Source organism: Bacillus rossius, chromosome 3 (genome assembly GCF_032445375.1).
Source record: "Bacillus rossius redtenbacheri isolate Brsri chromosome 3, Brsri_v3, whole genome shotgun sequence".
In the NCBI taxonomy this organism is placed as follows: domain Eukaryota; kingdom Metazoa; phylum Arthropoda; class Insecta; order Phasmatodea; family Bacillidae; genus Bacillus; species Bacillus rossius.
In genome coordinates, this window is record NC_086332.1 from 32,242,332 (window position 1) to 32,255,209 (window position 12,878).

The 12,878-nt window shown below is 40.8% G+C and overlaps 1 protein-coding gene across 4 annotated transcripts in view; it reads left to right on the top strand.

The window, feature by feature from the left end:
- Nucleotides 1-12,377, top strand: part of LOC134530481 (protein FAM234B) — a 32,605-nt gene extending 20,228 nt beyond the window's left edge. For 3 of the 4 annotated variants that reach the window (XM_063365319.1, XM_063365320.1, XM_063365321.1), the window contains 4 exons: nucleotides 1,835-2,146; nucleotides 3,136-3,417; nucleotides 9,011-9,556; nucleotides 10,567-10,939. In XM_063365319.1, the coding sequence (XP_063221389.1) occupies nucleotides 1,835-2,146; nucleotides 3,136-3,417; nucleotides 9,011-9,556; nucleotides 10,567-10,742 (1,316 nt within the window). In that variant the 3' untranslated portion in view covers nucleotides 10,743-10,939. Of the gene's footprint in view, nucleotides 1-1,834; nucleotides 2,147-3,135; nucleotides 3,418-9,010; nucleotides 9,557-10,566 lie in introns of all 4 variants that reach the window. The other variant, XM_063365317.1, reaches the window with a different exon arrangement.
- Nucleotides 12,378-12,878: the final 501 nt, after the last annotated feature.

A 12,878-nucleotide genomic window follows, 5' to 3' on the forward strand; every position in this document is an offset into this window, starting at 1 on the left:
TGCGGCTTTGCTTCTGTGGCGTAGAAAGTACGTACCTTCGTCACCTGACATGCTCCTTCCTCGATGTAGGGACAAGGTAAATGGGAGAAGGAGGACGTTATTAAACAAAATGGCTACCACCTATCCTGAAAATGGCTTAGGACAATCGAGGCCCCGTAGTTGTGCGCCATCTATCAAATTTAGGCTAGATTTCAGACCCACGTTATTGTGTTTAATGTATTGGAACTAGAATTTACTGCTTTCCACTACACATTGATGGGTCATCTGTAATTAAATATTTTAATTTATTTGGTGATGTTAATGGATGTGTGTGATCTAGTATCAGGTCAACGTGAAGTAGTATCATACGGGTTCATAAATTTACCACATTTAAATTCATCATAGTTTATTACGTAATATTATAAGGAGATAAGACAAAAAAAATGATAACTTTGATAACTCTAAATTTTATACAAATTTTACTTGCACGCGACGACCCATTGATACCTATATCAAATTCCAGTAATGTTCAGGGTTAAATTGAATTTCATGAGCCTCTAGCTAATAAATAAGTTATTCGTAAGAAAATAATCCGGCTTAGTTCAGGGGAGGGCAGTTGAAACTCCGTTCTTCTTGGACCACTGATCTCGTCCTCAGCTTTCCAGGATATACGAGCAGTCTTGCTATGAAAGAAAGTCTAAACTACGATCCAGTAGCAATACTGATGATGACAGCTACTGTTGACGCCATTCCGGGTGTGCTGAAAAATCTTTATATTGGGCAGGTCTCACCAGCGCAGACAGGAACTGCAGCATGAAGATGATCGGAAGTCTTGCAAGGACGGAAATTCGCCCGACGCGGTAGTAAACTTAAATGCGAAATGCGACTCCCTATAGTCTGCATGACGAAGAATCAGACTTCAAAAATAACTAATTACGCGGTAGCCACGTATCTTCTTGTCCTCTGCGTGCAATTCCCGAACCCAGGAACTGTCACACGCACAGAGAACGTCCATTCGCTCCGCAGTTCAAAACTTAAGTCCCTCGTTCCTCCCGAAAATGCCGACCAGCGAGCATCTCAGCTAGGAAGAATAATTAAACAACCTCTTTTCTTACCTGGCGAGAATTCAATACTCGAAGACCATAGCTAACAGTAACTACATGATGCGAAGTCAGTAATAAACGGAACAATACATCTCAAATGAATGTTCAACAAAGAAGAATAACATCCCAAATATCAATGTCAACTGATGAACTATGGAATATCTCTGGGTCGTCGCACCATGTACAATTTAGCATTTACCTACATTACATAAAAATGTATAGTTACTCTTACTTAGATCACAAAATACAAAGCTAAGATACAACAATAATTATAAACATGTAAACATGTCCAAATGTTTACAAAATGAAAAGCAATAATTATTGAGAATTCCAAAATGACTAAAAAAAAAGCAAACAGAGTAGTTCCATGTTATTGTTCCTTTTTTGCTTACGATTATTAATGAATCTTCAGTTATGTCAGTATGCTCAGTAGCACTGTTGTAATCTGCTGAATGTGTCGTCATCTGTTGGTCCTTGCTCAGTGCTTACAAATTAGACATGAGTATTGATAGGTTTCTTAGTCTTCTAAACATAGCAAACAGTTGAATTTAAGCTGTCGCTCAAAATGTTACACGATGCCTGCACACTTTGCCTTTAATTTAAAATGAATTTCTGTTCAGAGACATGGACAGGAGAGCGGACTTCAGCACACACATCGATGCATGATCAGAACGAAACAATATGTGATGTGATATGAGAGGCTTTGCATGTTGTGAATGTGAAGTCTCCTAAGGTGCTTGTGTTGCTTACAGAATTGAAGGGGGCCATCAGCATTGTACCGGGAGTTCTCGGGAGGAGCCGCAACCTGATATTCATGCTTCGTGGTGACGTGGGGAACCCGAGTGGTTCCAACACCTCACGTGCTGGCGTGGAGAGCTTTCCCGTCGATGGAGGGGGCATAATCTCTCTGATTGGCTCTACCGGGGTGATTGCGTGGTGGAAGAGGTTGTCTGCTCTGCCCAGGGACATAGACTGCTCTCTGCTGGATGTGGACAACAACGGGGTGGATGACTGCCTTGTACTGGGTGACAAAGGACTGCTGCTCGCCATTGACCCTGTGTCTGGTACGAAGTGCATTGCTCTGTTAATGTTGGTCTCGTTACATTTTCATTTGACCCTTAATGAACTTTATGATATTATATTTAGAAATAAATTGTCCAGAATTTTTTATGCCACTATATTTACTCTGTTCAAAAGATTTTCTTTACTTTTACTGTGTCTTAAAACTTAAAAATTAATTTTTTTATCATTGATAAATATCATCTCATCCATGTGGCATATGTATCTGTTACAGCTAGAGCTGTATTTGTTTTATATTGTTGCTTGCTGGTGTATCTTATTCACTATTGTCTTTAGACATAAGGCTCTGAACTTGCACACATCTTTTTGTCTTGCATTAAAACATTATGAGACTATGAAATCAAGCTAACGGTGTCATGCAGGTTGCTATACTGCTTTTAATAATCTGTTCCAGGAGTTTCATACCTCATTAATATGTGGAAACATCTGTTTTTAGCCAAAAACTCTCAAAAAGAAGAAGAAAACAGAACTATAATTCGGACCTTATCATTTTAACCAGTACTTTACCTATAAAGACAGTAATAGGATGAGTAGTATTTGAATTTGTGGGTACTTCAAAAGCTTTACACACAATTTGGTGGCCCAACTTATTTTTAAATTAGTAGCTCTTGCATTTTGGTTTTCATACTATACAATTTGAAGCCAAAAGGTTTGCAGTGTTGAAAGAAGATATGAGATTTGGCTTTGAGAGAATTAGGCCTGTGATGTTGAACAAAGACTTGAGTAGCTGATCCCGAGGGGCGTGGGGATCTTACCTTACAAGATGGTTCCTGAATGATCTTGCGGAAGTCGCTGCCGTGAGTTACGATGCTGTCACATTCCATCACATCTATTTCATCATGATGGTTGTGTGTGTGATAGTTGCACTCTATTGCATTGTATTTTGGCCCATCTGCAGACCGGGATGGAAGTGGAGCAGTAAGGGCTTGCCCGAGCTGCTCCAGTGACCTCACGGTGGTGGCTGTGTCGCCAGGGGCCCAGCGGTGGCAGCTGCGGGCCGCGAGCGGCAAGGAGGCGGACGCGCCGACAGACCTGGACTTCCCGCTGGTGCTGCCGGACCTGGACGACGACGGCGTGAGCGACCTGCTGACGGCCTGCAGCCTGCCGCGGCAGCAGCGCAACTCGCTGGTGCTCGTCTCGGGCGGCTCCGGCGTCTCGCTGGGCCGCAACGTGCAGGTCCAGGCCTGCTTCAGGGTGCACGTGCTCTCGATCGAGAACCTCACCGTGTCCTACATCTGCCAGCAGGGCGAGAAAGGTGTGTCGCTGTTCCGACGTGGCTTTTGAAACTCGTTAAGATTTCAGTGTTAATGAAAATTGAATAATATTTTATAACATTTAATTATATTAGTGACGAATACAATAGCAATTTGTTTGGTATTTTTTCATTATTTTATATTAGAGATTACGATCAGGGTTCTTATGTACACTCAACCCTCAAAGTAACTACCTATATCATTTCAGGAAAACAGAGCACTAATCAAAACCATACTAATCGTTTACTTTTTTTTTTTTTTTTTTCATAATAAGAGTGTATGTAAATCAAAATAATTTGTTTTCAAACCACAGATTTTTCCTTTTTAACTACCATATAAATAAGACACTCCCTCTGTTAAAATACATTTATGTTATTAGTTATGTCTGAATACATTTTGAGAATAAACATCCTAAAATTAAATTACAATGTAAAAATATTACTGGCCACATTTGATATACCGTATATACTCGTGTATAGCACGCCCTTTTTTCCCCTCAAGTAAAGGAAAAAAATAAGGATGCGCGCTATACACGGAAAAAAAAGTGAGGGGTGAGGCGGGGAGGTGGAGTGGAAGTCGTTAACTGCCGGGTGACGGGTGACATTTCTGGCCAGCCCCCACACATATGCACAAGCAACAAGGCCTCTCTTTCACACAGGCACGCATGCACACAACCTGGTCTCTCGCACACACACGCTCACAGCACACACACACACACACACACACACACACACACACGTGCGCGTGCAAGCTCGCACAGCGCGCACGTCTCTTGTTTATTTTTAGACCTTCCCCTCTACAGAAACCCAGCGCAGCTAGTAAAATAAAAGAGAGAGAGAGAATGTTGTCGCCATTCCCCCTCCCACTTCCTTCGCTACCTCGTCGCAGCTGCTACCGGTGAGTCATCTAGTCCTCCGCGTCATGTTCCTGCCTACCTCCCTCCCTCCCGCCCCCGTACCAGTTGTGACATACAGCGCTTCATTATCTTCCATTTACACAGCAGAGTTTAAGTATTTTCCTTGTAATGTTGCAGAACCCTGCCCTCCTAATTAAATAATTTTTCTTTTAAACTATTTTTATGCATGTAAATATTTCTTAAAAAGTCTTTCTAATGATATTTTACCGTTTTTATGTATTTTAGGGTTGATATTTTTCACTTGCTATGTTTTTAAGAAGGTATTTTGTGTTTTAACAGACATTTTCTATCATTAGTAATTTTTATGTAATTATTCACAAAGAAGTCGCTGTTCTAGATTTTTACGTGGTTAGGCCTACTTATTCAGGTTTTTCTCAATAAGTTTAATTTTGTAAAGTAATTCGTATTATAATTATTGTTCTTAAATTTTATTAACGTGTTGTAATATAATTATAAATCACGGGACTGTGTCTGGGCTTGTGTGATGGTTAGAAAGAGAGGCATGAGAGGCCTGTAAGTGTAAGTGAGAAAGGAACAGTGCTTCCCCGCCAACCGAGATAAAGACGGTAATTCCCCCCCTGCATGGGAACCAAGTGATAACTGCTGTCTCACGGTGTGGGAGAGAGAACGAGAATGGAAGTCCCCGATTTCGATGTGAAATTGAAAAGAGACTGATCAGGGGAAGCCCAGAGTTCTGTGTGTAAAAGGTTTTTTCATGTATTGTAACTTGTTCTGTGATTGGCTGATATCTGTAGCGTGAATGAAGAGTGCGTGTGATTGGTCAGTGAGGTCATGTGACGTCTACTCCCTGCGTGGAGGAGACGAGTTCATGAGATCACCAGTCGTCTGTCGAACGCTGGACGAGTAGGTCGCGTTCGATGGCTTCTCGCTAAATTATCATGTAATTTACGAAGAAATATTTTCACGTTGGTGGTCGGAGCCAGGCCTATATTTAAATCAACCTAATTTTCTTTTTTTTCGTTTTGGATATAACTTAATTAGAAATTGCGGCCACCTTCGTAGGCATGTTGGCTCGGGGCGGAATTCGTTTTCGCTGGTTGCGGTTCTCTTCGAGGTCGTCCCATTTTTTTGTACTTGCAGTAAAACTTTACTGAAGGACTCAATCTACGCGATTATTTTCCGGTAATTTCTCGTCATGCGAGCTACCAGCAGTTGTTCGACGGGCAGATGTATGTGGACTGAATGAGTAACTTCTTTTGAAAGTGTTTGGAATCGTCTGTGCAACATTCTATTAAAATAAAATAAAAACATCAAAATTTGCAATCAGCGTTGAACTGTTTATTTTGTATATAACGAAACGTTATATTTGGCGCCCAACGTGGGGCGCCAAATATAACGTTTCGTTATATACAAAATAAACAGTTCAACGCAGATTGTAATTTTTGTTGTTTTTTATTTTTTCAAATAGAATATACCGACGAAGTCAAACACTTCAAAAAGAGGCTGCTCATTCATTCCACATACATATGCCCGTCGAACAGATGCTCGTAGTTCGCGTGATGAGAAATTACCGGAAAATAATCGCGTAGATTGAGTCCTTCAGTAATGTTTTACTGCAAGTACAAGAAGAATGGTGCGACCTCTAACAGGGCCGCACCCAGCGAAAACGAATCTCGCCCCGAGCCAAATCGCCTACGAAGGTGGCCGTAATTTCTAATTATCCCCGAAACGAAATATATAAAAAATTAGGTTGATTTAATAATAGGCCTGGCTCCGACCACCAACGTGAAATTATCTCTTCGTAAAATTACATTATAATTTAGCGAGAAGCCATCTAACGCGACCTACTCGTCCAGCGTTCGACAGACGACTGGTGAAATCTGGTCACCCTCTTCTCCACGCAGGGAGGAGAAGTCACCTGACCTCACCGACCAATCACACGCACTCTTCACTTACTCTTACAGATACAAGCCAATCACAGAACAAGTTACAATACATGAAAAAACCTTTTACACACAGAACTCTGGGCTTCCCCTGATCAGTCTCTTTTCAATTTCACCTCGAAATCGGGGACTCCCATTCTCGTTCTCTCTCCCACACCGTGAGAGAACAGTTATCACTCAGTTCCCATACAGGGGGGGAATTACCGTCTTTATCTCGGTTGGCGGGGAAACACTGTTCCTTTCTCACTCCCACTTACAGGCCTCTCATGCCTCTCTTTCTAACCATCACACAAGCCCAGACACAGTCCCGTGATTTATAATTATATTACAACACGTTAATAAAATTTAAGAACAATAATTATAATACGAATTACTTTACAAAATTAAACTTATTGAGAAAAAACCTGAAAACATATGCCTAAACAGGTAAAAATCTAGTACAACAGCTCATTTGTGAATAATTACATAAAAAATAGTAGTGATTAAAAAATGTCTAATAAAACACAAAATACCTTCTTAAAAAACATAGCAAGTAAAAAATATCAACCCTAAAATATATAACAAATGGTAAAATATCATTAGAAAGACTTTTTAAGAAATATTTACATTCATGAAAATAGTTTAAAAGAAAAATTATTTAATTAGGAGGGCAGGGTTCTGCAACATTACATCCTGATGCATCACCACACATCAATTTAAATTATTTGTTTCATACGTAATTACTTAACAGGTACCACAAAATGTTAGTAAAATTTATTTACGGGAAAAAAAATTTTTTCTTTGGAATTTGTTGCAAAAATCGTGGTGCGCGCTATACACGAGTAAATACGGTATAACAGGCTTTGGGAATAACATTTCCTAATTAGGAAATAACAATCTTTCTGGGTTACAAAATAATAGTATTAATATAGAAGGTAGGTTTTGATTCTAATAATATTCAAGAAGCGTCGTGCCGGTTGTGCCGGCAGCATCCACCGGCACCGTCCTATTGTAGCAGGGCCTTCACCTTCTAACAGTACTGAAACAAAAAAGTATACACAGCGGGGATAAATGTCAACTCCAGTATTGTTTTCTATTTTCTTCCACCATTTTCTGGTTAACAATGATGTCTACCACTTCAAAAATTAATAAATTTATGCCCTCACTTAGCAAGACTTATTCGTTCCTAAAATGCTTGTGTTATTTGAAATTACGTATTCTGAAGCGTTAGTTTCCATAAATAGCAAGGCTAATTTATTTAATGTGTTCCAAAATTTAGGAAAATATACTTTATATAATGTAAATGCGTTGAATAACACTCAACTATAAATATGTCGCACTTTGTATGACAAATACTACACCGCGTAACGGGAGATATGTAGTTATGTACTTTATCGTCAGTCGGCTGGCTGACTTGCCGCCCGGGCGTGACCTTTAACTCACGTCACGTACCTTTCCAAACCATTGTTTACTGACAGTGAAACCGATATTACTGTCTGGATTATTACATTTTAATTTTTCAAAAATTAAAGTGCTTATTTGCGTATCACCCACCACCTGGTTCACACCAACCCTGTCAGGCCAATAATTATTTTTTTCATTGATACATTCATATAACAACCTTTTCCAGGTGAATCATCTGTTCATTTCTGTTCCAGTATCTAATGTCAAATATATTCCCACTAGTACAACCAACAGCATAAGACTTATATAAACTTTTAATAAGAGTCCTTATTTCGTATGATTGTGTGCACAGTTGACTTGCTTAAAACTAAAGTGCGACCAACATAAGCGTGGCCTTCAATACAATCTGCGAGCTGTAATACTTCTAATTTGTCTCAAATACTTGATCACGCATTATGAGTGATCAAGCACGTACAGTTACCGGCAGCTGAATGGGCAGATGTTGCTTTTGTTTGAGTGAATTCTCTGCCACTGGCTAGACTGAGTTTACAGCCCGGTTTGTGGCCAGGCGACAACGGTACGGCACAGCGGCATACGCGCGGACGTAAAAACAATTGGTCCTTTACAATCCATAGCCGCAATTTAACTTGCCATAGCTGATGTTTGTATAACAGCCGATAGTGTAGACAGACCTGCGTGCACATCTGTTCTCCCCCTTGTTTGGCTAACTGTATCCCACGGCACATCTGTTGTTTACAGAAGTTGAAACAGACTTCGTGGCCTCATGACCGACTTTATATTTTTTTTTTGTCCTGCTAAGATTTTGTGTTAACTGAAATTTACAGACGTGCTATTCAAGACGGGCAGTAAAATTCACATTGCGCTAAATGAATCCGCGCAATCTGAAGACGTGCTAAGTGAGGGATAGGTGTATTGTAATTATGTGAAATACACCATACTTGAAGAAAATTGAGTAAATACGTAGTAGGAAAACATAGGGTAATTACAAATAAGAAGTTTCACTTTCAAGTTAAAATGTTTGCAAAATAGTCGTATGTAATTTTATGCTCGTTGCACACATCAAATATTTATTTAGTTAAAAAAAAACCATTGAGTATTGTCTGGTTGAGTACAGTGACTTGACTTTTGAGCCGAGTAGAGCTGAAGCTATTCACTCAACTCTGCTAAAGTTTTCGAGTTTGGCCCATCTCTAAAAAAAACCTCTTGAGCTGAGTGTGAAATGTGTTAAAACAAAGCCATAAGATACATTCATATGAAGCAGTACATGCTTTTTGGTGCGGTGGAATATGGACGACAGGCGAAGCTCTCCCATATACCGACGACAGAGGCAACAGAGGCGCCAGAGGCCATGACGGTGCTGGTCTGTTGCAGAGGCAGTAAGGGAGATGGAGCTGTTGGACTTGTACAAGCAAGCCACCAACAGGATGTTCCCGAAGGCCGGGACGCTGGCGGGAGCCCCCTCGCACCAGCACAAGGGCTACGATGGCAGGCCCTCGGTCGCCAGGAGCCTGACGCTCAGCGTGGGCGGACGCTCCCTCACGCTGGAGAACAGCGGGCGGTGCCCACTCCACTGCCGCGTGGCGGTGAACGTTACGGGCCAGGGCGGCCAGCTGGTGTGGAACCACACCGCGGAGAACGCTCACGGCACGGTGCCCGTCGCGATGGTGTTTGCCGACCGGTCGGGGCCCGTGAGTGGCTTCGTGCTCAAGTTCTGGCAGTGGGGTGCACGTGACGACCTTGGCGCGCACCTCGTCGCACACCGGCTGAGCGAGCGTGTCGTCCTGATCGTGTTCAACTCCTCCGACATGCGTGTTGTGAACACCAACCAGAGTGACATTACGCAGCTGTGCTCCTGCCTGGACGGGCGGGAGGAGGACATTGATTGCCAACCGAACCTGTCGTTCCAGGAACAGTCACGTGAGTACACTCCTGTATGTTTCTTTGCCATTGCTGCTGCGTCACATAATATGATGTGGCCAGGTTTCTTCTTTCCTTTTACATCATCATTGCAGTTCTTCGTCCATACTCTAGCCACTGATCCATTCGACCCATCTGCCAACCTCGCCTGTTTCTGACGTATGGTCGTATGACGCTAATTGGCTTCAAACATTCTATATTCTCTTGCTTTCCATTCTCTTAATATACAAAAAAATTATTTCATGTTCCTATTTCTTATGTCTTGATGTACAATTGAGAATTATTTTTCAGGGTTTAATTTCAGTACGAATTTCCACAGCGTTATGTGTCAAACCTTAAAGTAATGTTTCAGAGTCTTCAACTTTTAGTTTTAATTTATGTTTGAAATGTACTCTTTGATTTTTAAATTGCCATTATATATGGAAAGAGACAGTGCAAATCATGTGACTTAGTGAAACCATAGAAAAACCGTCTAAATTTGCCCTGATTGGTTTCTGGAAACCATGCAAAACTAAACTTGGGTTTGTCTACCAGGATTTAAGTGGGGGTCATACAGAAAGAGAGTTCACTTCTTCCAAATCTATTAGAAGTATATGAAACCTTTTAATAAGGAAATTCTTCAATTTTTTAAGTATTTAGAACATAAACAAACATGGCTACCACTGCAGTCAAACAGTCGGCTTCTATTGGTCTCATGGAGCAATGTAAATGGAAGAGCTCAGCATTTCCGAGCATGTCCGTCTCCGTCTGCCTGCCATTGTAGAAACTGTTGCGTGAGATGCGTATCCGCTCCCGTGTCTTGTGGGACGGGTTTGTGGCACAGGGAGCAGTGTGATGAGGGTCGCACTGTCCTGTCAGAGGGGCGGGGCCTAACATAACCTAACCTAAACGTTAAGATTTTTCTCTCATATGATTGTGTAGTGTTTGAGTCACCAAAACATTACTGCACGTACAGAATATTAGATTTTTTTGGTTAAGTAAAATTTAATTTTTTTTTTTAATGTTTGCAGTGCTGTTTGGAGACTTGGACCAAGATGGCTCACAAAAACTAATATCATATTTATCCACTTACGTGTCACGCACGCAGAATAATTCTGTTGTGTGGCATTTGGAGTCAAAGGTGCGTGCCATCCGGCTAGAAGCAGAGCTGCCGAAGCTCTACGAAGCATTTACCAAGGTTGTTTGATGATGGTAACAGTTTCTTTCATTTTGTAGTTTTTTTCAAGTGAGTTTAGTCTTTGTGATTATATCTTGCTTTTACAACTTAAATTCAGATTGTATTTAGTTTAGCTGAGAGATTCAGCTATTCAGGATATCATGTAAACAATATGTTGTACTGACAGTTACGTATACATTATCTGTTATACTATTCATTTTTTACAATTTTTTCTGTTGATAACATGTATTCAAAATATAATTCTTACATTATAGCATGGGTGAAAATCTGTTGGATTCCCAGGGGGAGCCAGTGGTTCGTATAACGTTTTATCATTCCCATTGCTAGCACAGTCGGACCCTCCCAGAGATGGACTTTTTGATTCAGGGGGGAGGGGGCTCTGATCCCCCGGGGATATGCACCCATGCATCATAGCGATACTTTATTATGGATACTATTGTACGGAATGGTAAGTTATCAACATTTGACTCTCAAGAGGAATCCCTGCTGATTCAGATTTTTTTCTTTTTCTTTTTTTTTAAATTTTCTTTTCATTAATGGGTTTGCAGGCTTGCTCCAAGCATCTGCGGTTAAATATTTGAAACTGGCTCAAGTTCAACAATGTTGTAACAGCTTGTTCGAAACTAAGAGTTTTCAATATATGTCACTTCTTGAGAACATTCTTGAAACAAAGCTCTCTCTAACGGTCTGATTTGTGCCCGGGGGGGGGGGGGGGGGGGAGGGGAGGTTCTGGTCAGTGGGAGAGATGTGAATGGAACCAAACAACCTGTTGTTGATGAGAGGTGTGAATGTGGACATAAAGCCAGTGTGCTGATGCGTTTTGATTGAGATGTCTATGGACCTTGAGCAGAAAACAAAAAAATAGGGAAGTATGTACTCTTTAGGCTCACGCCCACATTCTTAGTTAAATCTGTGTATGAGATGTTTTCGAATGTTGAATTACTTTTGCTTGTCTATGTTAATTTTTCAAGCATCACTCTCTCGTAGAATATAAGACTGTTGCATGCACAAATTAAGCACAGGTTTTATTTTGCCTCACTTTTCATTGTTTCTGACATTTTTACATTATTGAAAGCAAAAGCAACCATGTATAGTTAGACACCGCCCAAAGCTTCAAGTCTACAGGCTCACGAAGGCGCCTCACTCGTTCTGTTGATAAGTTCTGGCACTCGTTTGATTCTGTATGAACCGGCCTAGCGCCCAAGCCCTTTCCCACTGGCTCGGGCATTGAATACTTATGTAATTGCGTGGCATTACCTAAAACAAGCAATATTAGAACGTTTTGTAAACTGTCACTTGGCCCTACTTTACACTCAACAAATTTTTTCTGGTTAACTAACCTTAAAGACCTCAATTTCCACATAACGTACAAATAACTCGTGTAACTCTTTCCGTTGCTGAGTTATAACTAAATTCTGTGGTCGCGCAGAGTGAATTTCGAGGCTCTTTTTCAACCGCACAATGACGTAGGTGCACAATGGTGTAAGTGCACTAACAAGCAATGTACAGTGGTCTATTTTCAGAATATAAAACACTTGGCAATACAACCAGTGAGTCAAGAGATATATTAAAAAGTTTTGGCAGCAACAAAAGCGTTTCATCCCTAACTCTGGCGGGACCTTAGTATGGAAGACTTTTTAAAAACATTTTCAGGTTAAAAAAAAACACGTGCGGCAGGTGTACACTGTCATCATCAATCCAGTCTAAAATCTGCCATAAACACAGCACGCTGAAGTATATATTCTGGCTGTAAAGCTCGTGGATTACATACGCATAAAAGTGAAGTCTCTTGCACAAATTTCTTCTCACTGTGGACCACAGAATTGAGAGTCATGAGACGTGAGACAAGTAGTCTTGCGAGGACTTTGGAAAAATACTTGCTGTTTGGCATAAACTTCCTCTTCACTGAGAAGGTTGCCCTGTTCCCAGAAGGGATACCATGTTCTGGCCTAAAACGTAGTGTACCTCGCAATCTGCCATATTACTTTTGTAATTGGGGTCCTTCCTAAAATTTTGCTACTCGGTATTCGGCTACTTTGTCTTACGGTACCATAAAATATGCTGCCATTTATCCTGCAATTCTGCCATTATCAGTTACTAATATTACATTATACCAAAAAATCATCTCCTTGGAACAAAGACTGA